We start from the raw sequence: 25,035 nt of genomic DNA, 5'->3' as shown, positions 1-25,035 counted from the left end.
GGACAGTTATGAAATAGGAAAAGCTTTTCCTAACCCCCCAGCTCCTCACTGACAGGAGGTGGTATATGCCCTAAATCCAGTAAATCCCATGGGCTCAATGATATCTAGTGGCGAGGTGTTCCACAGGTTGTGTATTGTGTTTAAAAAGTATTTCCTTCTATCAGTTTTAAATATGGTGCCTCTGAATGTCCCTTTAAGACATGGTGAGAAAGGTTAATGGGAGCCCCTCTACACCACACATTTTGTAGAGCTTTATCATATCCCCTTCTTGGCTATCGCCTTCCTAACATGATAAGAAATTATTTATTAATTCTTTCTCTATGAGAGGACAGCCAGACAACAGACTCAACAATCTCCAATTCGCTATAAAACTAGGTGATAGGCTATAGGACAGTGATGTAGCAAAACCCTAAGGAATCTAAACTCACATTCCACTTGAAGATGGGGTTTAAGTATGACCCCTAACAATATTTCAAGCTACTCTTTGAGTTACTCGCCTATTAACTGGCACACAGACGCTCTAGGTACGGTATTACTCATTATCCCCAGCCATTCGATAGAGGGGTTCAGCTCAGAAAGTGGCAAACACTACTCCAATTTGAGCACATTAGAACACTAACAAAAACCAGAACTAAATCAATCGAACATGTGCTACTAAAAGCCTATGTCTCTGAGGTGCCTTCAGACCGGATACATGGCTAATAGACCTCATGAAAGGGAGGGACTAAGCACCAGTTGGAGTGAGGCAAAATGTTGATGGACCTTCTGCAAAACTGTTCCCATACAGTTCTGCTAATGCAGATCTATCAGTTGTTGCCTACGCCACCACCCCAACTGCTCCACTCCCAGGCCTCTCCTAAAAACAAACCTCTACTTGTACCAAGGCAAGGATGGATTTATCATGTGGTTAAACATTCACTAGGGATTAAGTGGAAATCATCAGATTTGTATCATTACCAAGGCTGCAGTTGTCGCAGGAGAAAGGCTAGTAGTACTGCACACTGCAGCACTTTGTTCTCATCTCACCACTTTATTATTAGTGGCACGCATTCACAAAGCAGCACTCAGAACATACACTGTGAGTTGAGGCTATTGTAGTACCCATAGAAAGATGTGGCCTATCTATGATACTCATCAAACGTCTTTAGCAAGAGTCCTGTGGTTAGTTTCTCTATACATGCAATAGCCACTTTGAAAGCCTTGCTCTCAGGCCTACACATTTAAAGTTTTGAAATAAACCGTTGAGTCCCAGAAGTGCACAAAGAGACGCAGAGTGGAAAGAAGGCCCCACTGAAGGCAATGACAAAACTCCCACTGACTTCAGCGGGGCCAGGAGTTCACCCTAAATGCTCAAGGGAAGAAGTGTTTTGTCGACACCAAATACAAACCCAACCCAAGTTTATTGGGGAATCAATTTGTTCCAGACTAAGAACCTGTTCTTACTCCCACTAATGGCAACTCAGGGGAAGCAGGGCTGGGCCCAGGACTTTGGACACAAACCCTTAACCCAAAGTAAAAATCTTACTCCAAACCCTCAGCAATGGGAGCTGGGGGCAGGGAAGGATTATAATTGTAAAACACTAATATACACCCATTCCAGTGAGCTATGCAATAGCATTGGATATAATATATATATATATATATATATATTTATTTACAAATATTGTTTCACAAACTCTTTACTTATAAAAGCAATATAAATATTATTTACACCATATAATACACTGAGTAATGAGACAAGCAGGACACTTTCTGTATGCAAAGCACTTCAGTACAATATTAAGCATAGTTGTCTAAAGGATGCTCATGAATCTTTAAATATATGCAAAGAGAAACATCTGGAATGGCTGTGCAAGTTTGAGCCTGGGCATGGGAAGGGTTAAAGTAACAGAGGTTCAAGATTCACATTGTAGTAAGTGTTTGACCAGGCAGCTCAGCAGAATTTTCCCTCAGGTGATCTATTTCATTTTAAAATCTTTCTTGCCAGAAGCAGGCCCAATGTGAAAAATATGATGGCAAAACTCATGAGAACTCGACTCCAATTTCACTCTTCCTGACTTTACTTACACTGGTGTCTAACTAGTGTAACTCTGTTGATGTCAGGAGAGTTGTGCAGCTGACTTACAATGGAGTAAGTGAGAACAGAACTGGGTGCTCTCGGACAGATCTTTAGCTGGCCTGAATTGGGGCCATTCACAGAAGTCAACAGAATCTGGCCCTTTGTGCCTAATTTGACAGACCCCCATATTCCCCCTTCCACATTAAAAAAAATGAAAGAGGAAAAAAGAAAGATGCTGTCAACTTGAACAAAATAAATCATATTTCTGTCTGAAAATCTGGCAGCTACTGTTGTTACAAGCAATGCCCAAGGCTACAAAAGCTAAAAAAATTAGTTAAAAACAAAAAAAAGTGTATTTCTTCCTGTGGTGTGGTGTCTATCCTACACTGGCATGAAAGGGGTTAACCCCAGGAGGGAGTAGTAGAGGGGAGGCCTCCGAGCGGCCTAGAGTGGCTGCGCGGATTGCAACCAATCTGAGAGGGGTTGCAGGGAGCAACCAATCTGGGGTCAGCAGGGCTCATGTAAAAGAAGCTGCGGGGCCACAGTTGGGCAGTCGTGGCCTGGAGCTCCAGGGGTAAGGACTGGGTTCCTAGCAGCTAAAAGAGGCGTTAGCACCATGGACAGGGCAGCTGCTGGCAGGGATCGGAGTGAGGGAGCTCCTACCTGGCTGCTGGGACTGAGTAGCAGGGGCCCTGAAGTAAAGGTGAACAAGGTGCTGGGGGGAAGTGGCCCAGGGAAATGTCAGAGGGGACGCAGCATGTGGCTGCCAACTACAGAGTCCCTGGGTTGGGACCTGTAGTAGTAGACGGGCCTGGGTTCCCCACATTTGCCACGGATGGAAATGGGTGGACGAATGGACTGCAAGGTACTGGCTCCCGGAAGGGGAAAACAGGTGGTGACGTGGCCGGAGAGATGTGGCAGTTCCTGGAGAGACCGCCAGCAGACGTGGGACAGAGTGACGGGGTGCAAACTGCAGACGGGGGATGTCATCCTTGAGCTAATCCCCAGAGTAACCAGGAGGAGGCGCCAGTTCAGCAGTGAGTGTTGCGCCCCATGACACTCCCCTTTTTCCAGTTTACTTTGTGCACTTGATGGCATCCTGTGCACAGTCAACTAGCAACTGGCTTTTCTGGAGAGCACAAAAGCCCTTACTCATTTTTTAAAGAATTAAAACATTCCTGTTGCACTGTTTCCAGGGAGCTCTACTAGAAAATGGAATAGTTAGAAATTAAATCATTAAAAAATGGAATTCAAGTTCACAGTGCCTCTTAATTTGAAAAATATGCAGCTTTTTGCACCCCTGTAGACCAGCTTCATGTTCCTCTCAGTGAAATTGTGCCAGGGGTCTACACAGAGGACTGCAATGTGGCCTCCAAATCACACATTGGCCAGAGACGTAGGACAGCAGAGACCTCACAAACTCCAGGCCATTGTAGGGAATCCCCTCTGCCCCCAGTGGCAGCATATCTGCCTTGGCTGCCATGCATGTTTGGCTCCTGGCCTGCACACATACTTTGACTTGCGGAGCGTGGAGGTCAAGGTATTGTTCTGCTTAGCAGCATTAATTTAGACAGGACTTTTAGGCTAAACTTACACTATTGTGTCAGAGGAGCTTGCTGCATAGAATAGCCTCTTCCTCAATCCTCTCTAGCCATGCCACTATTTTTCACATGCTTCTCCTGAAGCGCAGAGGGACTTTTTTGGTGGCTGTGACACAGTGGAAGACAAAACAGGCATCTTTCGTCTCCTCATGATTACGTGTTTGCTCCCCTCCCCGGTGTTTTGTGCACAGAGGGGAGCACAGGGCTCAGTCTATCCAGCGTATCAATCTTTCACAGAGGACTAGATAAATCAGTGAGAACAAAACATGTATTGAATACTGCCCTGCACCTAGTCCATCTGCACAGGACTACCCCTCATCTTCTGGGATTGGAAACCAAAAAAGTCAGTAAAATGAACACTTGCCTAAAATCTGAAAACATCAATAAAAATGGTAAAATGGGACATGTACGTGATGAGGGTTTGTTGCCCAGAAAGCAGTAAGCTTACTATTTTGTACAATAGTGGGAGAAAAATAAATGGGCAAGATGTGTTCTCCTGTAGCATGCGGCATACAGGTTATTGCACAGAAAATCTGATTCCAGCGGGTCCTCATGCCCACCTTCCGCTTGAGGCAAAGCTGCGGGTGAATGAGAAGTTGACCTCAGAGTTTTTGTATTTTCCCCATGCTCCAAATGGTACTATGACAGCAGTGCTGTTATCTTCAGTACCATACTGTATAGCCTGAGAAGAGAAATAAATCATTAGAAGAGATAAGTATCATTATGATAAAGTACTATTTATCTGTGAGATTGAAATGTTTTACAAAGGAAGGTGAGTATCCAGCCCCACAGATTCAAGAGACCCCGGGCCTCCAGAGAGCCTCTGTCTCCAGCACCTGTCTCCTCCCAGCTCCTGGCGGATTCATTGAAGCAATTCTGCCAGGGGCTCCCACCCCCCCAGGGGGGGTGATGCCCGGAACCCCAGGTGTTGCCCCCAACTTTAGCCTGTGTTTGGAAAAAAACAAAAACCCCGTTTCTTGAATACTCAATCCCACTTCAATTGGTGCCAATTTGCTGCCATAATATCATCTATGCACTGCAATGGATCTGTCAGTCTGAGCATATTCAGCATTACACAGTCTATTCCCTGCTAAGCTGCATTATCCTTGCATCATCAGCAGAGCACTAGTTCAGCCCAAAGCCAAACATTACCTGCTCAGTCACAACATGGGCTGCTTCAGGGGGATCATGGCACTGGTTAATAAAGTCACATATCTCTTGACTGTTCACCATGAAGTTAATGCCATCTGTAGTAAGGACCAGGAAGCTATCGCTTGCATGATGCAACTGTAATTAGACCACACAATATAAATCATCTTATAAATAAATCATTGCAGGGCAGAACAGTTCTACTTTTTTTTTTTCCTTTGTTACAACAGACTTTTCCTGTTGTTGCTGCATGTTCCTCCATTTTCTACATGGGTAATACCAACAGCACCAAAACTCTTAACTATGTCACCACATTGCTTTAAAGCCCTGGCACACAAAACAGTCAAGATAGCCATATTCCAAACATCATGAGTAAATCACTTGAGGGTGCTTCCAATGCTTGGTAAGAACCCTGTCCTAGGTTCAATAAATTGAGGCCCAAAGCCCAGCAGCTCGGTGTATTACCCAGTTACCAATGAACAAACTCACGTTATTACAGATTTTAAGGCAAGAAAGGACCATTATGATAATCTCGTCTGGTCTCCTAATAGGGAACTGTGCTCTGTCCTCACTCTGGCAACTGCCCTAAGAACACCATCTATATTGGTCCACCTCAAACATGACTCCCTCAGCTTCTGACTCTTACCACCTGGAGGTGAGGGAGGAGATACTGAGAAGATTAAGTTTAGGTGAGGGTAGAAGGGTGGGAAGTGGAGGTTGGGGGAGGAGGGGGCAGAAACTGAGAAAGCCATGTTTAATTGATTTTGAGACGCTAACTCATTTTTCCTCATATGCTGAACTGTGGAGCCCCAATAAAATTTGTCACTTACACATCTCCTGTATTTCCCCCTCACAGGTGTGCAAAATACACACGTTTGCTATTTTTTAAAATGATTTAAATTCTGGACCAACCTGTGAAAATCAACATGCCAACCCCTGCTGAGGTGACATTTTCCTTTCAGCATATAACTAGTTTCAACAAAACACAACACTCATTACAGTTAACAGATGGCTGTCATGTTTTATTCCGCCCCCCCCCCACACACACACACACACTAAACCATGCTATTTAAGTTCGACATTTATTCATGTCAACATTTATTACTGGGGCCAGATGCTGTTCAGTGTCAATCTGGAATGACCCCACTGACTACAGCGTAAATGAGATCAGAACTTGGCCCACAGTCAGACTAAAGGTCCCAAAGGCATTCTGACTGCTAGACACACATGCTGTGCACACCACAGGATCCAAATGCGCAGGTTCAATGTCCTCTATTAATCCCCTCTTACCTGAACCCTTTTAGTTTCTGGCTCTGCTGTTACTCCACTGTTTTTAAGGTCCAAATCTCCTATACTCCGTGTCATTGCAAGTCTACCATTCACATGGGGCTGCCCCAGACTGTTCCACACTATAAAGCCACCACATTTCTTTATCCTGTCCAAAGCACAAAACAGAAGAAGGAAAATATGAAATAAAGGGTCAGACCAACAATAAAAGGTGTACAATTCCTGCCAGTGTCTTTAGCTTGGATTATACCATGGGGAGGGTATGGAGGCCCAACCCAGAGACATTCACAGAGTCAGACTTCTATTCTGAAGGACTTCCAGGAGGCAATATGGTTTAGGAGACTGAGTACTGGACGGGAAACATGAGCACATGAGTTCTAATTTTGGCTCTACCTGTGTCCTTGGACAAGTCACTTAACCTTCCAGCCTCAGTTCTGCACCCATCTCTAGATAGAGTGGAATGTTGTGAGGATGAGTTCAAGATGTAACGCGCTATGGGTCAAATCCCCAGACCCAGTAAATCTACCTAGTGCCATTGACCCCAGAGGAGCTGCACTGATTTACACCAGCTGGTCCTATTTATTTACTTTGATTCCCTTTTACTCAGAACAAAATTAGCCAAGAGTTTGAACAAGGCTGTCCCAAGTGATGTTTTTAGCATAACTGAGCTGTACCTTTCCTTCTCGTCCTTCCTTTCTGGAGTATGATCAATGGTGAGTTTTAGGGCCTTTCCCTTTCGACACAACAGTGCACGACTGTCCCCAACACTGGCCACAACCAGTTCAATACCATCTCGCAGCAGGGCCACTGTGGCAGTGGTCCCAGCGTTCAGCAGGGTTGCTACAAACATCACATAAAAGAGAGAAGATTTAAGACTGTCCAACAGTGTTGCTGCATTTATAACAGAACAATGGTTTTAACGGTCAAAAACATGTGTGCTCTAAATTACTCAGTCACTAGATTTAAGTTTCAACTAAAGCTATGAAAATAATGGACAGTGGGTGGAAAAAACATGCATGGGAGGGGGGAGGTAAAGGTGTTCTGTGCAACAACATGGCTCCATGCAAAGATTGCAAACGTGATAAATAGGTGTCGGAGGGGGTGGGGGAGGGGGAAATGGTTGCTCTTTGGGTCTGTGGCAAGTATATTTTCTATTCCAGTACCTCAGCTTTAGATATTGGAATGTACCTGGGCAACAGTCAGGATAAATCCCACTGCAGAGCTTTCCTCCTGTAGATGCAGGCGGGTAATTCATCAATGCTAATGAGAGTTGGGTGTATGCTTTGAAAGAAGAGACATTTTATATCTCCTTCCTAGCCCCAGGCCCTGTCAGAGTCATTATGATCTGACCATTTCCCTCCCCCCTGCCAATAGGCCAATATTGCGGCCAGTATTTTTCTAGCTGTGTAGGAGAAGACTCCCTTCTGAGCTCTTCAGTGCCGCTCTATTTGTTGGAAAGGCCACTGACAAGAGACCAGATGTGCTCCAGACCTGATTCTGCCCTGCCTGGCACCCTGTGTAGTAATCCATACTGGTGCAAAGCAGCTGGGAATGCTACTAAATCTCAATCCACCAATTGCCTTGGTGGTGGCATTTTACACAGGTATAAATTAACTACACAAAGTGCAGTGGAGTGCAAGACAGGTCCTCCACTGCCTTCCCCCCTTCCTCTATCCCTTGTGGGTTGAGCAACATGCTCGGAGCTGGGGTTTTGGTTTTTTTATTAGAATGGATTAACTAATGCAATTATATTTAGGGATTCTGGTTTCAAATACTCATTTGCTTTAACATCCTTGGGTAGGTTAATATGAATTGTGACTGCACCAATTTGAGCACAGACCAGTTGTTTCATTAGCAATGAAGTAAATCCTCAAAGCTAAAAGAATTACTTCCCTTTTTTTAGAAGAACAGCTCCCCCTTTATTGCTAGCGCACACAGTGTATGCAACTATGACAGAGAGAGAGCTGCTTAACATGCTTCTGCGGTGAGCTACTGCAGAGAAAAGCATGGACAGGAAGAGGTGCAGCCTAGAATTTACAGCAGATGTGAATTCAGTTGAAAGCCTGGCTTGGGACCGGGCCATATTCTGGGTTTTTCTTTTCAACTGTTAGTTTTTAAAAACAGATTTTAAAAATTACAGCCGGTATTTTGTTGGTTTAAGCTAGAAATCCAAATCCCCATTTATATTCCTCTACTTCCAAATGAGAAAGTAATAATAATTAAAGATCTTCCTGCAACCACTCCTTTTCCTTAAAGGACATGGACTTTAGTCTTGTCCACACCTATCCAAACTCTAACTGTGCATCTGGGGATTGACTGACTGGGGGCATCACAAGGAGCTGGCATAGAGCTGGCTAATCCATCTTTGTGAGACTCAGGGATTCCATCCTGCCAGGGCGATCCCCAGTTGCCCCATTAGGGCCCATACCGATTTCTTTAATTAATGCCTTATGGGTCTGGTCCTGATGGATGCTAAGCACCTACTAACTCTCACTGTGGTCCATGAGAGTTGCAGATTTCAGCACATTCCATAGTCAGCCCGTGTCATATTTACAGAGCATGATTTTCAGACGCGTTGACCACTGGCAGCTCCAGTCAACATCCACTGGAACTGTGGGCGCTCAGCACCTCTGAAATAGTTAGACTTGTAACGTGCTTGGGAGGAATTTTTCATGTGGGCAAGGTTTAAAGATGCATTGAGCCTTGTTGTAGAGCGAAAACAGTGTGACTTGACAAATGAAAAAATAAAGCAAATCCATAAAACAGTCTAAACTAGACTGTCAGTACTATTAAAACAGGTATTATCCCTGCACTGAAGTCTTCTGGTTCAATAAGTCTCTATCAACTATGTCCTCAAACAAAGTATCCATCATTATACGTCTCAACCAACTCCACTGTAATTTGTATCAGATCTTTGATTATTTTGGGGCTCAGATACAGGAGGCAAAACCAGATTTTTCCAGCCACTAAGCTGGCTGTAGCTTTTAATTTTTTTAAATGAAGTGTCTGCATTTTATTTCCAACTTTAGAAGGCCACACAAGAATTAGTGTGCTGCAGGTCCATTTTGAAACATGCTTGAAAATATGCCATTACAATTTAGCAGTGAAATCATTTACTGGCTTTGCTAAAATAATACCTGTTTTAACCAGACAGTTAAAGCAAAGTGAAATGAAAAGCCGACATAAAACTATCTTTAATTCATGCTAAATATATTTTGTTTAGAAATTAAAAACTAATGAGGAGTTGCCACTAGCCTCTGATATCATTCCTTGCTTTTGGAACTGTAATGCCAAGTATCAAATGCTATATTCTAGAAGGCATAAAAGAGAATTATTGCGTAAGTTATCAAATTCTCTTGCGACTCTTTAAATATTTGGGGATGTGCTTCAACTCTTTAAGGCACAGCAAACACATACATCCCAAATACTCTTGAGTATTTAAAAAAAAAAAATCAAATCAACCTTCAGTACCAATTCTAGGGATATTACTAAAGAGCCAGACATATGTATGGCAAAGCTGTAGTACGTACCATAGTGACAGGCACCTTACAAATACCTATAGACCAAACAAAAGCTTAACATCATTGTTTGGAAATATAAATGCCACTCATGCTCCCTTCGCTGGGCCTGATTCTGCTCTCAGCAAGACCACTCATGAAGGTAATACTCAATGTGAGTAAGGGAGGAAGAATCAGGCCCTTATTAAATTAAAGGGGGCTTCAGACTCATTTGGGTCACTAACAGTTCCAAAATCTAGGAATTATGAATGTATCAAATTTCTAGTGCTTTATTACTATTGCTTCTAATTTATTTGTTAACACTTTAAAGATATGCTGCATCAGCACATACATTGGTTTTAACGTTTAAAAAATAAAGTAAAAGAAGTTTTCACTTTTTCCTAATAATATGACTATAAAACTAAGATCTTTCAATAGGTTCTTAACACTCACTGGACAATTTTTACTGCATGTCATCTCAACTAATGTGACAAAGAGGATGTGGGAACCTTCCAGTAGTCCAGGCTAGGAACCGCCGGACTCCTTCACCTGGGACAAAATTAAGCAGATCTCTCTTTCCACTGAAGCCCAGCATATAGTGTCCAGGGCCTCCAGTTCTAGAGCTGCTGACCAGGTACAGTCTCTGCCACAAATAACACGTACACAGAGGCAAATAGGAAATTCACCCAGGGATTTTGTTCAGACAAAACAAACCTGCAACACTGGGGATGACAGAGTAAGAGCTGCAAAGCAAGGGGACGTATTCACTTTGGGTTTGCCGGCTCTGCTTTTCACGAGTGGTGTGATAGAATAGGGAAGTCTTATGACAATGCATAATGTCCAATTTGACCATGGCTCAATCTTGTCTAAAGACATACATGGTCTCAAATAGGTTCACTTTTCTCAATGATTTTCCCCCTGTCACTTTCACTACAGCGGTGTGTCACCTCTGTTGTAGCTTCAGCCTAAACAAAAGCCACAAAAGTATTTTTGTAACAGTATTGGATGAACAAACCAATCAGTGGAAAATGCCCAGCCAGCTCATATTTGGCAAAGACAGACGTTCTAAAGAGCATTTCAAGTACAGTATATGGATCAACCTGTTTACACTCTTCATTTCTAAACAAAAAGGTTCCAAGAAACTGACTGCTAAAAAGAAACAGCTTTCTAGCCATTGGATATAGATTCATGGCTCGTCATGACCCATTGAACACTGAATGTGGATAAAAACTTAAGAAAATTATTTAGACCAAGAGTCTTCTAACTTGATTAGATAATAACCAAGTACCGTTACCAAGACTCAAACATTTTAAGTTGATGACTATATAATATATATATATATATTTCAGCAGCTCTCTCTTTTCCTCAGTGTTGCAGGTTAACATATTAAAAAATAGTCATGTTTTTGAATGGTAACTTTAAAAAAAAATTGATTCAGTATTTTATTCTCTTCATAGAAAGAGACCTTAACTATTTGCGCGGCGTAATAAGATTTCAAGAGTGCCCCAAACAACACACACAGATACATCAACTAACAACCAACCTTGTTCAATAAAATGGCTATTCTAGATATGAATAGCCAGTGTGAATAGGGTCTGATACAACGAGCACTGAAGTCAATGGAAAAATTCCTACTGTCTTCAATGTGTATTGGACTGGGCTTTCAATAAACTGAAGCAATAGCGGCACCTTACATGGCTGTCCTAGGCCAAGTCAGGAGAGTTGGTGGCAGTGTTTTCATCAAGAAACCTTGGACGTACAGCACTAGTCCTCTCTAAGGTTGAGAATGTGCAAAAATGATCTATCATGAAGGGTCTTCCCTCACATGCTAAATCAGGGTCTCTCAGCTGGGGGCTCGGAGAGCTTCCCTTCAGGGCCAGCGGAATAGTCCAGGTGGGAGGATGCAAGGCAGAGAGAGGAGCTGGGGGACACGGAAAGCTGCAGGACCCTGGATTTATCCCCAAAGCAACAAGGCCAGAAGAAAAAAGAAAAAAAGCCCCATCGTTAGGAAAGTAACTGGTCCTGCTTCAGTTCTTCAAAAAGTTTGTGTTGATTCAGCTCTGGGCCACTGATATGGGGAGAAAAATGCAGCTTTTTAACATTTTAAGAAATACACGCTCGAGATATCTAGATCAGAAATGTAACAAACTTTGAAGTTGTACATGCTTGTAGGGAACATGGTCCTTGATCGAAATTAGTGGGAGAAGGAGATTGTTGCATTAATTGCACTTTGCTCTGAACTGAAATTTTAAAAGGACAAAATCTTCGCAAGATTCAAAGAGGGACTGGACGTGTATGTGAATAGTAAGAACCTCCAGTTACAACAGTTAATGCTGGCATACATTTTTGAAAGAGATATTAAACCTTCAGGGTTTAAGCCAAACTCTTTTAGGGATTAGAGGGAGACCTAATGCGGAGGGCAGATTATCCTACATGTGCCGACTGTGAGGTTTCTATGCCTTTCTCTGAAAAATCTGGTACTGCCCCAGTCAGAGACAGGATACTGGACTAGATGGACCACAGTCCCGTATGGCAAATCCTGTTTCCTAAAGAGCCCATAAAACCCATCAGTCTATGTGCTGCACAGAAGACACAGCACTGTAGTGTTGAATGTGTAGCTTTTTTTACATTGGAAACTTGAGGTAAGCGTTACTTTATATATTTTTTTAAAATATTTTAGTACCGGAAGGACTGATTTCAAAAAATAAGGACCACAGTTCCTAGAAGAATGCACAAATTGTAAGACCTGTTCAATTTCTGCCATAATTAAGTAGATCGTCTTTTTAAACAGCAACTTAAAAAACTCCATCTTCCCCAGATTATCTACTGTTTTAGTGACAGAGATTTGCCCGGTGAGGCCCAGATCCTGCAAACATTCATATTATATATATATATATATATATATATATATATAAGTGTGTGTAGTTCCATTGACTAGTTTGTAGGTGTTAGCAGTATCAAGGCCTCCATCATCCTAAAAATCCACTGTACTTTAAAAAAAAAAATAAAAATCAGAAGTACAGACCACCAGCCCAAGAAATCAACAGATGGAGTCACCTATCAGAAAGATTTAATTGAACTATTGTCTTCCAATACCCAGGATGAGGCAGGATTTAAATATGAAGACCTGGCTTGGGTGCCATCACACATGTCTTGAGCAGCCAGTATTCCAGGAACATTGTTTCCAAGAGACTTTGGTGACACTCTTGACTTTATCACATCTAGAATAGCCAAAAATAATCTGTAGCTTTGCTAACCAACTGTCCCGACAGTGTAGAGTTAAGTTTCTGATGAGGATACATGCAAAACAGTTCAATTTTATTTAATGTTTCAAACAAAAACAGTCTCAAAAATATTTACAGTTTTCAACACCACACATGCAAAGAGTTAATTACATTAATAAACTGGTATCTGTCTATGTCTTTACATCCCATTACTACACTCCTTTATGGCCTGATTTCAGGGACTGCTCAGCACCTGGCAAAGAGTGCTGAGGGCCTTCAGCTCCTACAACAACTTGAGGGCAATCAATACCTCAAAGGAGGTACTCAGCACCCTGCAGAATGAGGCCCTTTCACATCTGGATACCACTTCCTGATGACTGTCTTTACAGAGGGGTTCCATGTCCACTGAGAGTAGGACAAGAAGTAATAGACTTAATCTGCAGCAAAGGAGATTTAGGTTAGATATTAGGAAAAACCTTCTAACTATAAGGGTAGTTAAAGCTCTGGAATCGGCTTCCAAGAGAGGTTGTGGAATCCCCGTTATTGGAGGTTTTTTAAGAACAGGTTTGACAAACACCTGTCAGAGATGGTCTAGATTAACTTGGTTCTGCCTCAGCACAGGGGCCTAGAGTTTATAACCTGCTAAACTCCAGCCCTGCATTTTAATGATTCTGTGAAATTACTCATGAAAACTAACATACCTCTGCTTAATTTTCATATATTCTTGAGCTGTATTAGTGAAAAGATTTTACCCAGTGTCTCGGAACTGCATTTGTTTAGCTGTTCTCAAAGTTTACCAGCATTAGCATTAGGTTCCTAATAAGTTAATGGGGGCATTTTCAGAGAAGTGCCTAGTCATTTAGCCATGCTGCTCCTGTTAAAGATGGTGAAAATTGCAAAGTAAAATCCCAGACAGCATTTTGAAAGCCCACCCTTACTGCACAGCTTGTCAATTAGAGAGTCTCTTTAGCTAATTCAATAAGACTCAAGTACTAAATGTTGTAATTATTTTCAGCATAACAAAATCTTATTTTAAGTACCAATGTTTTCTTTCATTACACTCTTTCTCCTCATGGAGCTGCTGTGAACACAAACTTCCATTGAAATGGGTCACTCTAAACAAGCTCTTTTAGGAACAGAGTTTGACAAATAAAACAAGGGGCCTTCAAGATAAGCCATTCCTACGGAAGCACTTTAGATCATTCAGGTGGGGGTGAGGCAGACTCATTATTACTGCTGCATTTCAGACCCCCTCAGTAAAAACTCTAACTTCACAATTAAAATATGCGACTTAATTCTTCATCTCACTCCCCAAAATCAGGTTCAAATAATCAGAGGTTACTAAAACGGCAATGCCAATTATTTTGTATTGCTTCTTCAGTCAGGTTAAAAATCACTTTTAAATCAGTAAATATCACCGTAGCTTATTAACATTGTTTTTTAAATGGGTCTCTGTTTATCCATTCATGCTGTTTACTTTTTGTACTTCAGTTTGAACAAAAACTGGGTCAGTCCGTTTCACTTTCTAGTTTTCACACACTAGACAACACAGCAACGTTTGGCTTGCAAACAGCGAAGGGGAATATTTAAATCCACACCAAAAGCGTGGGCTGGCATTTTTTAATGTCAATGCGCTCAGCAGTGCAACTAGGGTGACCAGATGTCCTGATTATATAGGGACAGTCCCAATTTTGGAGTCTTTTTCTTATATAGGCTCCTATTACCCCCCCACTCCCCTGTCCCAATTTTTCACACTTGCTGTCTGGTCACCCTAAGTGCAACATGGCTGTAAAATGGGCTTAGCCAACCACAGGAGTAACACCCCACTGTCACAGAGCCCTCTGGTGACACCCACTTCTCAGGGCCAATTTCTCTGTGCTCCTGCAAGCTCCAGATGTTCTAACAGCCCCTTGGGCCACTGGCAATCAACATAAACATATGCTAGTGGAATAACTCACCACACATCCAGCCCAGGATTAGGGGAATACCAAAATTGCTTAATGCCACCTTCATACACAAGTCGTCCTGAGGCATGCAGCAGGCTCCTTGACCATAGCTGAGGATCTGGGACATACTTTTCCCTACTGACTATGTCCCTTTCTCTTTGTCAAACGTAGCTACATTATTTATTTGTATAGAGTTGCATCTATCATATTAATCTCTCTGAACCTAGTTTGTTACTTAACTGCAGCAGCAGAGCCAAGAGGGAACATTTAGACACTGTTTCTTCTAAAACCTACAGAATTAACAGCATTTTTTTTAAATTGGTGTCTGAGTGAATTTCTCATCATTGAGTGTTTAAATATATACCAAATTTGAACCATTGTAGCGTATAGCACGTTTGGTAAATAAGCTACTGGACAGTATCCCTTTAGGATAAAAGCTCAGTGGAATGTTTGGCAAAAGTTCAGCCTCAGATCCGCTCCCCAGATAAATTTCAGAGAGGATTTTCATATCATTTCATTTTAAAAAGTGCTCGTGCGTGATTGACGCTGGTTGTTTCATTTGCAAGAAATGCTCAAAGCAAATCCTTGTGTTAAATAAAATTGTTTTCAATATCAAACATATTTTACTAATACAAAACATCTCCACAGCTATTTCTAAAACCGTTTCCCCCACCGCTGCAAAGTAGGATACAGTCGTTCTACCTACCATCCACAGATAAGTGAGCATGCCTCGCAAACGCGTTGTCTATTTCTAGAAAAGCTTTGGTCAACACGGTTTCCAAATTCTTCTCCTGAGAAAGGAATTCTCTGGAAACAAAATAAAGACAGGTTCAACTTCTTCCACAAAGATACCTCTCCATCTACAGCCGTTTCCACAGGCTTGTCTTCACACTACAAAAGTTGAATCACGCTATATCATCCTTTTGAGGTAACAGGAAGCCATTAGCATTCTTCCCTGTCTTTCTGATAAGGGAATTTGACCTTCAGGATTGCAGTTGATTTTTAATGGTTGCATAATTCTGGTTTATATAGAAAGTATGCAGCCTTCGTTTAAGCCACTTTAATTATGCAAATGGAGTGGTGCAAGTGGTACACCTTGCACCTGTACTGCAGGCATTGCAACCTGTAACTCCCACATGCTCTTGGCAGGCCCAATCCTGGAGGATGCTGAGCACCTTCAATTCCCCAGTGAATTCAATGGGTTTGACTAGATGGGAGGGTGGGATTTTACCCACCAGCCCCACAGTGCAGAGGATCCATGTAAGGACTAAGACCACTTAAGCCGTGAGTTGTCCCTTTGCACAGGGGAAGTTTCACGGAGGTGAATAGAGGAGGGAAGCACTACCTACCCTCTGTTAATTGCTAGGAGTGCCCACAGGACCTGACTTTTCTATACTTCAGAAGGGTAAAGAACGAATTGCTCATCATGGCAGCGTCCAATCTCTGACACTGTTCCGGCACCAGGGAATCCTTCTTGACTCCAGAAACAAGAGGCGAACAGTGAGACAGAAGTGCCACCAAGTTTTATATTTCAATGATCAAAATTACCCTATGTGATGGTGGGCAACTCACTTTGTCTCTCTCTGCTGCAGTCCCCTCGCTCTAAACTAGGGATAATCATATTTACCTTCTCCTGGTCTCTGTGTCTTGTCCATTTGAACTGTAAGCTCTTCAGGGCAGGGACTGTGTCTTACTACACCTCTACCCCAATATAACAGCGTTATATCGGGGTAGAGGTGTATGTATTCGTACAGCGCCTTGGACAAGGGAGCCCCAAGCTAGTAGGCACTAGTAGTAATGCAAATAATAAAACAAATGCCAGGCATCAGACCCTTGCTTACGTACTGAATGTACTTTTCCATGTACTTAGCACAGAAATCAGCTGCTGCAGCCCCGCCATGCCCATCATACACTGCAAAATACAGGACATCATCTGTCAGCTGAGCGTAATCAAACCGGTCCTCATTTTCCTTCCGCTTTCCAATCTGGCTTGCGCAGCCCACCTTGGCCAGACTGATTTTGGGAATCAGCTTCCCATACTTTATGCTGGGTGGGAGGAGTATGGGCTCATCAATGCGATTGTCCCAGATACCAAAAGCATCCCATGTGGCTGGACGCCCACTGCCGTCTGGATCGAAGCGGGAAGCCCGGCGTTCTGTGGTGGAGCTCTGGCACACGGCAGTCAAGCGTTTGTCGTCTGCCAAGAGGCGGGATGTCAGCAGCGCTCGCCTTCTCACTTGATACCCTCCATTTCTAACCAAATTAATTAAAGCAGTTGTTGACATAACTTGACTCCACAGAGCTTTGCAGTGAATGAAAGATCAATATACAGCTTCCAGAATGTCTTCAAGGACAATGAGAGAACTGGTCAGGAAACAAGAAATACAGAAAGGGGAAATTCAAGTTATACCACTCAAGAAACATTTTCACCATCGGAGATCGTTAATTGTGGATTGCATTGCCCAGAAGCAGCTGGAAAGATCCATCTGCAGGATTCACTGAGAAATAATCTTACTCAGACTAGCCCATAGGTGGGGTTTAAATCAGCGGCAGCTCCAGGCACCAGTACTCCAAGCGCGTGCCTGGGGCGGCAAGCCGCAGGGGGCGCTCTGCCGGTCCCCGCAAGGGCGGCAGTCAGGCTGCCTTCAGCAGCATGCCTGCGGGAGGTCTGCTGGTCCCGCGGATTCGGCGGCAGGTACACAGAAGCCGCGGGACCGGCGGACCTCCCGCAGGCATGCTGCCGAAGCCACGGGACCTCCCGCAGGCATGCCGCCGAAGGCAGCCTGCCTGCCGTGCTTAATGCGGCAAAAAAGCTAGAGCTGCCCCTGGTTTAAATATATAGTATTGCAAATAGACCAAAACAAGGCATTGGATGATGCATTTCTGCTGATCATTTGGCTGCTGACCACCAACTGTAATAAAATGAACATTAGCGGCAATGACTTTATTGCTTGGTTGCTCAGAGAAAACCACCACAACTCACATGGTAACGTGATGAGTGAGCATATTATAAATTACCTTAATCATGCAACTGCTGAAAAGCTTGCATTGTTGCTCTATAGGGAAGTAAAGAATATCAGAGTAAAATGACACAAAATAAAAATATACAGAGTTCCAATTTTTTATCTAGTTGCCAGCACATGAAATTTGCCAGAACTGGGCATCATGCACTTTTTTCAGGGCCTGATCAATATTTTCCAGCACAGATCAATGAATTGAATCATAACTCTCCCTCTTCTTCTGGGAGCGACAGTTGTTTTGTATTAATTCATTTAAGAATCCTCTTTAAAGTGTTTCTATGAACTCACACACACTCTTTTCATAGATAACTTTGCCCAAGTACACTCTTTATCATTTTCCCCTCTGGAGTTCTGTGCTACTTGACGTTTAAATTAGATTCCTCAAATAACACAAAGAAAGTTCCCACCTGTTTTCATATATCTCTTGGGGCCCAGACCACTTCTCAAATCAAACAGAACAGTCATTATCTCAGAATAAATAAAATACCCCTAATGATGATTCTGAGAGATAATAAAATGAATGAAAACTGGACAGCTAAAATATATCTGTTACCCATAACACTTTATTTAACTTATATGTTAGCATAAAGGGATTAAAAACAGGCTCCATGTAGATTCCCTTGAATAATACTGCAAGCTGCCTTGACATAATCAAGGAACAACAGAGTTACATTACAGATACTGTATATTTGGCCTGTTGCCAACAGTGTGCTGTAATATCACTAATTATAGGTATAGTCTAATCACGCTTTTATCTGCAGCATTTGAAATACTTCTGTATAAGGAGATGTGCAAGGTTATTTTAAAAAAATACCTCTGTGCTTGCCAAACCTACAATCATAGGAAATTCTATAAGCAGTCATTTTGTTGGCAATAGCTGTACAGTGTGCTTTCTGGTGGTGCACGTTAAACTTGTTCACAGCTCAAAGAAATGAAGGCTGGACAGGAAACCTCCCTTGCTGTGCTTAGCTTATCTTTAATACAATTCTTGGTTGATGAAAGGAATGTTTACTCTTACCATTTGTATAAGTAAGTGATGAAAGTCAAACATGCTGTGAAGGAATTTGTAATAAGCCAATTTAGAGTTGCATCATGGATGATTTTGGCCTAAAGTGTAAAAATGGTTAAGATGGTCATTTCAATGGGTAGCTAGATTAGAGATTGTAAAGAATATAGATATGTCAATATTTTAAAGCCAGATGTCCAAATATCTGAAGTTTATTATTCCTCTCCATATAACCCTATACCATCCCATCCTTTCAGTAATATCCTGGGTCACATAGATGGACTATTATTTTCCATTTGTCACCTTCACTCACCTTTTCAGTATGTTAACATCCTTTTGTACAGCCTGACAAAACTGAAATACAGGAGTGGCTTTGGGATTCACTTCCAAGTGTGGCTTTGATGCAAGAGGAACATAAGTGTTCGCTATACTTAGAGCTCAGAATACTGCAGCATGAATAAAGCACTATTCTAACACGCAAGTAACCATTTAACATTCATTTTCCACCAAATTCATCTCTCAAAAGCTAATCCGCCTCCAGACTTGTATAAAAAAAACTGACAACTGGGGGGATAAACAAAAGATACAGGACCTCAAGCTTTATTCTGCCACAGCATATGACTGCAGTGTCACTGTTTAGAAGACATGTTTGTTTGTATGTAAAAATACAGCAAGGTTGTTTGGCAATACATCACTGCTAGGAAAAAACAAGGTGGTGAGACAAGAATAAGGTATTCTTCATGTATCTAAAGTGAAAGCACACCTCGGATTGCTATAGATGGTAGCCACTCTTTTTAAGTGGAACTCTACAGGGATCAGGTAAATTGTACACATTTGGGTTTATGAAAGTAGTTACCGAATGTAATCTTACGAACATACTATCAAACGAAAATTCCACAATAGGTCTAGCTGTACAAAGCCCTTTTCACATGATGACTTTTATTCTTGGAATAGTGGAATTTTTCAGATTGCTACCCAAAAAAATGTGGTGGAAAGAGTGTATATCTGTATATATGTCTGCTGTCCCCAAAAGGGTTAAGCCACTGCACAAATATATATATGCACAAAGAAGATAAGTGACCTTGCTCTGAGTGTTTGCCAACAGCCACAACAGTGATCAAGACTAACTAGCAACCAAAAGGAAATAATTGTATATTTAATATTTATAAGGGAGGAATAAAATATCGTGTGAAAAAAATCTGCATTTTCCTAAACAAAAAAAAAAAAAAAAAAGAGCATAGACTATTACCTTCTTATCCTCCTGCTTATACAATAAATAACAGGCACAGAGTAATTTAAGAAGATTTACATTTTTACAAAGAAATAATTGACCAACTTAAATATACATTTCTAGCCTATTTCACATGTACAAATAATCTGCAATTATTTTAGAGTGGTTTTGAGCATTTCAACAAAGCTATTGGTTACACCAGAACAAGTATTTTTAAGCACTCCGTACAGCCTTGATCTTCCAAGTGAGAATGCATGTGCTTAAGTTTAAGCACACAAAGAGTCCAATTAATGTCAATGGAACTACTCACATACTCAAAGTTAAGCAGATGCACAGGTGTTTGCAGGATCAGAGCCTTAGTTTTGAGCGGTATCTTCCCCATGGAACAATCAAACTGAGAACTAGGTCATGCCCTAAGGACCCTTCACATGCAGCTCTTTTATCCTATGGAGAAAGGGGAAGGGTAGCTGTCAGTGCAGCAGTCTTCCCCACCTTTGTCCCCACAGGTCCCATGGAGCGCTCTCTACATTGGTAAGTGGAGATGGAGAGTGACCAGGAGTGGGAGCAGACACAACTGTGCCCCCACCATCTCTGTGGAGTTCCATAGGTAATTAGTACAGCCTGTGGGGTGGACTTATCTTTTCCACTGAGCCCCCAGTGCAATGAGGGAACCAACCTCCCCCTCTTTAAGGACAGCCCTGGGGCAAGCTGATGTGTCCCTGACAGGAGAGCACCACTGGAGACTCAATGTGAGCGAGGAGGGGTGGCTAGGAGGCCAGAGCTGGTGTGGAAGCATGCAAATGGCTCCAACTCCTCTGGATCATGGTCCATTCATAGAGAGGACAGCCCCCAGTGAAGCAAGGTAGGGGAAACTCTGCCAGGTTCTCTTCCTCCCCCTTACTCTCTCTCAGGTTTACAGTGGGAGGGGGTTATTTGGACCTTATTTATTCTGGCAGGGAGGGATGGCGCAGCCCAACACTGGGGGTAGAGAGAGGAGCTCTTGCCTCTCTGGTAAGGTCTAGGACAAAGATTCTCAAAGAGCTTCTTGCTTGAGCTCCCAACATAGACTCATAGATTCCAAGGCCAGTCTGCCCTCTTGTACAACACAGGCCATAGAACTTCCCCAAAATAATTCCTAGAACAGATCTTTTAGAAAAGCCTCTGATCTTGATTTAAACACTGCCATGATGAAGAATCCACCACGATCTCCAGTAAATTGGGGGGAAGGAGGTTCTCAATGCAATACCTCTTTGGGGAATTGCAACATGCTCCCCTTACACAGCTCTGCCTTTCTTGTCTTTTGGGTGTGTGGGGCTCTTCTCACCCCACAGAACAGCAGGGCGTCAGCTGGGTCCACAGAAAGAGAAAAGGAGAAAACTAAGGCCTTGTCTATACTACAGGGGAAATTCGATTTAAGCTACGCAATTTGAGTTACGTGAATAGCATAACTCAAATCGACGTAGCTCAGACCTACTTACCACCTGGTCCACACTATGCAACGCTCTCCCTTCGACTCCCTCTACTCTTCTCGATCCGGTGGAGTACAGGAGTCGATAGGAGAGCAATCTGCAGTCGATTTAGCATTGATCGCTGCTCGTCGATCCCCCGATAAGTGTAGACGAGCCCTAAGAGGCAGCAAAGAGGTGGGAAGAAAAGCAAGACAGAAGGAGGGAGAAGGGGAAGGATAGGAAAGAACAAAAGGGATAATACAAAACAAGAATGCTGCTATGGCCTGTAAGACTCACAATAAGAGCCAGTTTGTCTGGTGACAATAAAGGTTAGGCTGAATAAAGAGAGAACAAAACAGAACAGACTAGGATAGAAAATAGAAGGGAGAGAATAAAAAGGAAACAAAAATGGGCAAGAAAACAATAGAGAAGAGGCCCACTACAGCATATAGGTTAGTAAAAGGTGTTCTCTTCAGCTGTATTTCTGGGGAATTAATCTAGAGGATAAAAGGTTATTGGCAGACTGTTGCCGCTGCTGAGACTGGAATCAAGTAGCTGCTTTTACTGCAGGCATTTAAACAGGTTAACAGGGCACACAGCAAGCAGGTATTTTTAGAAGTTGCTTGCTACAGTGCCAGGCAGACTGTTTTCCAGAATTTCAAGTGCTGACTTATGTTATCGGAACCCAAGTTCCTAACTTTGATTCTCAGATGCTTGTGCTTCTAAACCTGATGTTTCTCAGGGTAGCTTAAACGAAACATGAAACACCTTCTTTAAACAATGCCTTTTATTAACTCAAATCTATATTTTTATACCCTTCAGACTGAACAGTTGTGGGTTTTTTTTTAATTTAAATGCTACAGTGGAAATTCATGTCCTGAGTCTAAATCCTTTTACAGTTCTGAGAAATGGATCCTGGATTACAACTGAGCTGCTCCTGAAAAAAGAGATGTTCTGTTGCATGAGTCAACAGTGAGGCTATGCCACACTCCAAGAGAACAGTGATTACCCAGGGAGACAGCATAAATGGTCATATAAAGTTGGAGAGTTATGAGAATTACAGCAATAAAAATAACTGTTCTTCCTACAATGCAGCATGCTTATCTGCAAGGAAGGAGACAAATGAGAGAAAAGCAGGTTTCATTTCCCTTTCCCCTACTAATACAACCCCAGAAAAGTCAAAAACTACTTTTTTTTTAAATGTCCAAATTTCCCCCCTTTTTGGTGCCCTTACTGAGACCTTTTTGCACAATGTGGATATTTGACTCTTTTCTACAGTAGACCTTTTGCCAAGTGTCTAATCTAGGGGCAGATACCCAGGGCAGCAGCCAAGTTCTTCTGGCACAGAAACTATGTAGGTTAGGAACCAGCATTTACAATCTACTTTCACTGACTCAATAGTGCATCCTCGTTAGCCCGCAGGTAATGGTGATTTAAGCCAAACATTCTTCTTCTATTTCAGCATCAATGCCAAGGGGCGGTGAGTTGACTTTATGCTAGGGCTGGTCCATTATCAAAACCGTTTTCCAAATCTTCAATTGCACTGACTGGAGAATGGTATTGCTGGGTGCAAACCATAAACCAACAAGGCGGGTGGGAATCCGATCCTGGGGGCTGGAGAGTGGATTGATTTTTTTTTTTAGAGCCGGGGGCTGTGAGTAGGGGAGGCTACTTTGGTTACCCGCTGCACGCTGGCAAACGCGCAAGCCCCAACGACAAGACTCTCAAGGGAAGAGCTGGCAGCTGCAAGCCCTGTGCTCACATTGGAGCGGACCCACCCCCAGCCCAGCGGCCTTGCTGCAGGGAGGCGGCAACCCCATCCTGCTATTTCTCCGCCGCCCCATCCCCATCGACAGGGGTCAGCACAGCAGCGGCGAGATATAAGGAACCGCCCCTCCCCTCCGAATTTAGAACTCGCCGGGCCGAGTTCTAGAACCCACTGGGTTTTACACCGCGCCGCCGCCGCCTCTCTGCTGGTGCTGCAGGGCAGCGCCATTTGTGTCCGACCGCAGCCACCGAGGTAATGAATGGACCCGTCACCCGGCCTTTCCTGCACCCCCCAGCGATCGGCTCCCAGAACAGCAACCCTCCGCGGCACGGTGCCTCCAACACCCCCATGCACCGACCGGGCGGGCACAGCTGGGAAAGCGTCGCCCGAGAAAACGAGGGCCAGACACGGCGTGCGCGATGCGCAGTCCCTGCCGCAACAAGATGCTATTTAGCATTTCCCCAGGCCACAGAGAAGGCGCGGGGTGGAGGGGGAGGGAATTCGCCGATTTATTTTTAAGCCGACAAAAAAGCAGTTAAAGATCGACCGCGATCGCTCTGCCTCACTGACCGGGGGGAGATGCAGCTACATGCCTTTAGTGCTCGCAATCCATGCCGTGCTCAGAAGCAGGGATCCCGTTACCGCCCGCATTTCGAGGTGCAAGTCTCATGCAATGGCAGTCGGAGGCGTTTTTCCTTTCTCCGGAGCCAACAAAAACGTAGCTCGAACGAGCAGAGCCCATCCCGAACCCGGGCAGATTGGGCTGGGTAGGCGTGGCAGGACGAAGAAGAAGAGACAGCGAGAGATTAGAGAAACTGGGCGGTTCAGAGGCAGGATTGAGGGATAATTCCAGCCCCTCTCTTACCTGGCTGAGCCCGCGTTAAGGAAAAGCGTGCAAAAGCTGTTTCGCCCTTTCTTTTCAATGCACCGAACGAAGCTAGGCTTTTCCCAGCGAGCCACCCGGACCGACTGATCCTCCTTCCGCAGCCGTCTCGGAGAAATTCTCGAAATGTTTTGCGGCAATTGCCTAAGTAAAGGAGGAAACCTGACTCCCCGTCACGCTGGCAGCTCCCTTACCCAATAGTTCCACAGATGGGGCTGGGCATGCACCCGCCCTTCTCTCTGCAAGGGCCAATGGCACCTGCGAAACCGAACGAGCCTCCTTCTGCCCCCTTCCCTCTCCCTGTGCCTGGGCCCCATTCTGCGCCCACTGACCGCAGTGAGATTCCTTCCTGTTCCTGCCACATTTCAATGGAGTTACTCCTGATTTACACCCGGGGGGAGAATCAGGCCAAGTTCCTAACCTGCATGGCAATGAAGTGAGTGACAGTAATGAAGAGCAGATTTCCTCCCCACCCCCTGTTGGTCCCAATGGGAGTGGGAAGGGTTAGGTGTAAGGCTGTGGGATGTGCCTGGATCTTTATGAAACTGGAGAGGAGACCAGTGGAAGATTAAATTCTTCTTTGCTTAGTGGCTAAAAGTCAGAGATCTGGCTGGGCAAACTGCATCCAGCATACTCTGAGCTGCAGAGAGCCTAAGAAGAGTGCAAACAGCAGTTCGGGATGTAGACAGGAACTATTTTGCATCTCGGTTATTTATTGTTGTGGAGAATAAATAATTCACTCTGTTTGCAAAATCAAATTATTTGTTTGTCTCTGGGCTCTCTTGGAAAAAGATTTGTTATCAGAGTCACCTCTGACCTTGGATCACGTCACCCAAATGACTGGTTTGAATCTCATCTGTAATGTGACAGAATCAGGTACACAAAGTTGCCAACACATCTTGTTGACGGCAACAAC

The 25,035-nt window shown here is 43.4% G+C and overlaps 1 protein-coding gene across 1 annotated transcript; it reads right to left on the bottom strand.

The window, feature by feature from the left end:
- Positions 1–1,634: 1,634 nt before the first annotated feature.
- On the bottom strand, positions 1,635–24,821 carry PPM1K (protein phosphatase, Mg2+/Mn2+ dependent 1K). The gene is made up of 7 exons (XM_024203932.2): positions 24,102–24,821; positions 16,609–17,127; positions 15,470–15,570; positions 6,771–6,936; positions 6,100–6,244; positions 4,813–4,947; positions 1,635–4,342 (listed from the first exon to the last, which is right to left on the bottom strand). Exons 2-7 carry the CDS (start codon positions 17,046–17,048, stop codon positions 4,211–4,213), a joined length of 1,119 nt encoding a protein of 372 aa, XP_024059700.1. The 5' UTR covers positions 17,049–17,127; positions 24,102–24,821; the 3' UTR covers positions 1,635–4,210.
- Positions 24,822–25,035: the final 214 nt, after the last annotated feature.

Source organism: Terrapene carolina, unplaced genomic scaffold (genome assembly GCF_002925995.2).
Source record: "Terrapene carolina triunguis isolate 2854851 unplaced genomic scaffold, T_m_triunguis-2.0 Scaffold789, whole genome shotgun sequence".
Lineage (NCBI taxonomy): Eukaryota > Metazoa > Chordata > Testudines > Emydidae > Terrapene > Terrapene triunguis.
This window is presented reverse-complemented; position numbering and strand designations above follow the sequence as displayed.

Excerpts from the sequence above, each read along its gene's own strand:
- PPM1K (XM_024203932.2), bottom strand. The coding sequence starts at position 17,048 with ATGTCAACAACTGCTTTAATTAATTTGGTTAGAAATGGAGGGTATCAA. Across the intron at positions 6,937-15,469 it reads TGCTCACTTATCTGTGGATG|CAACCCTGCTGAACGCTGGG; the intron begins GTAGGTAGAACG and ends TGATGTTTGTAG. Across the intron at positions 6,245-6,770 it reads AGGAAGGACGAGAAGGAAAG|GATAAAGAAATGTGGTGGCT; the intron begins GTACAGCTCAGT and ends TGCTTTGGACAG.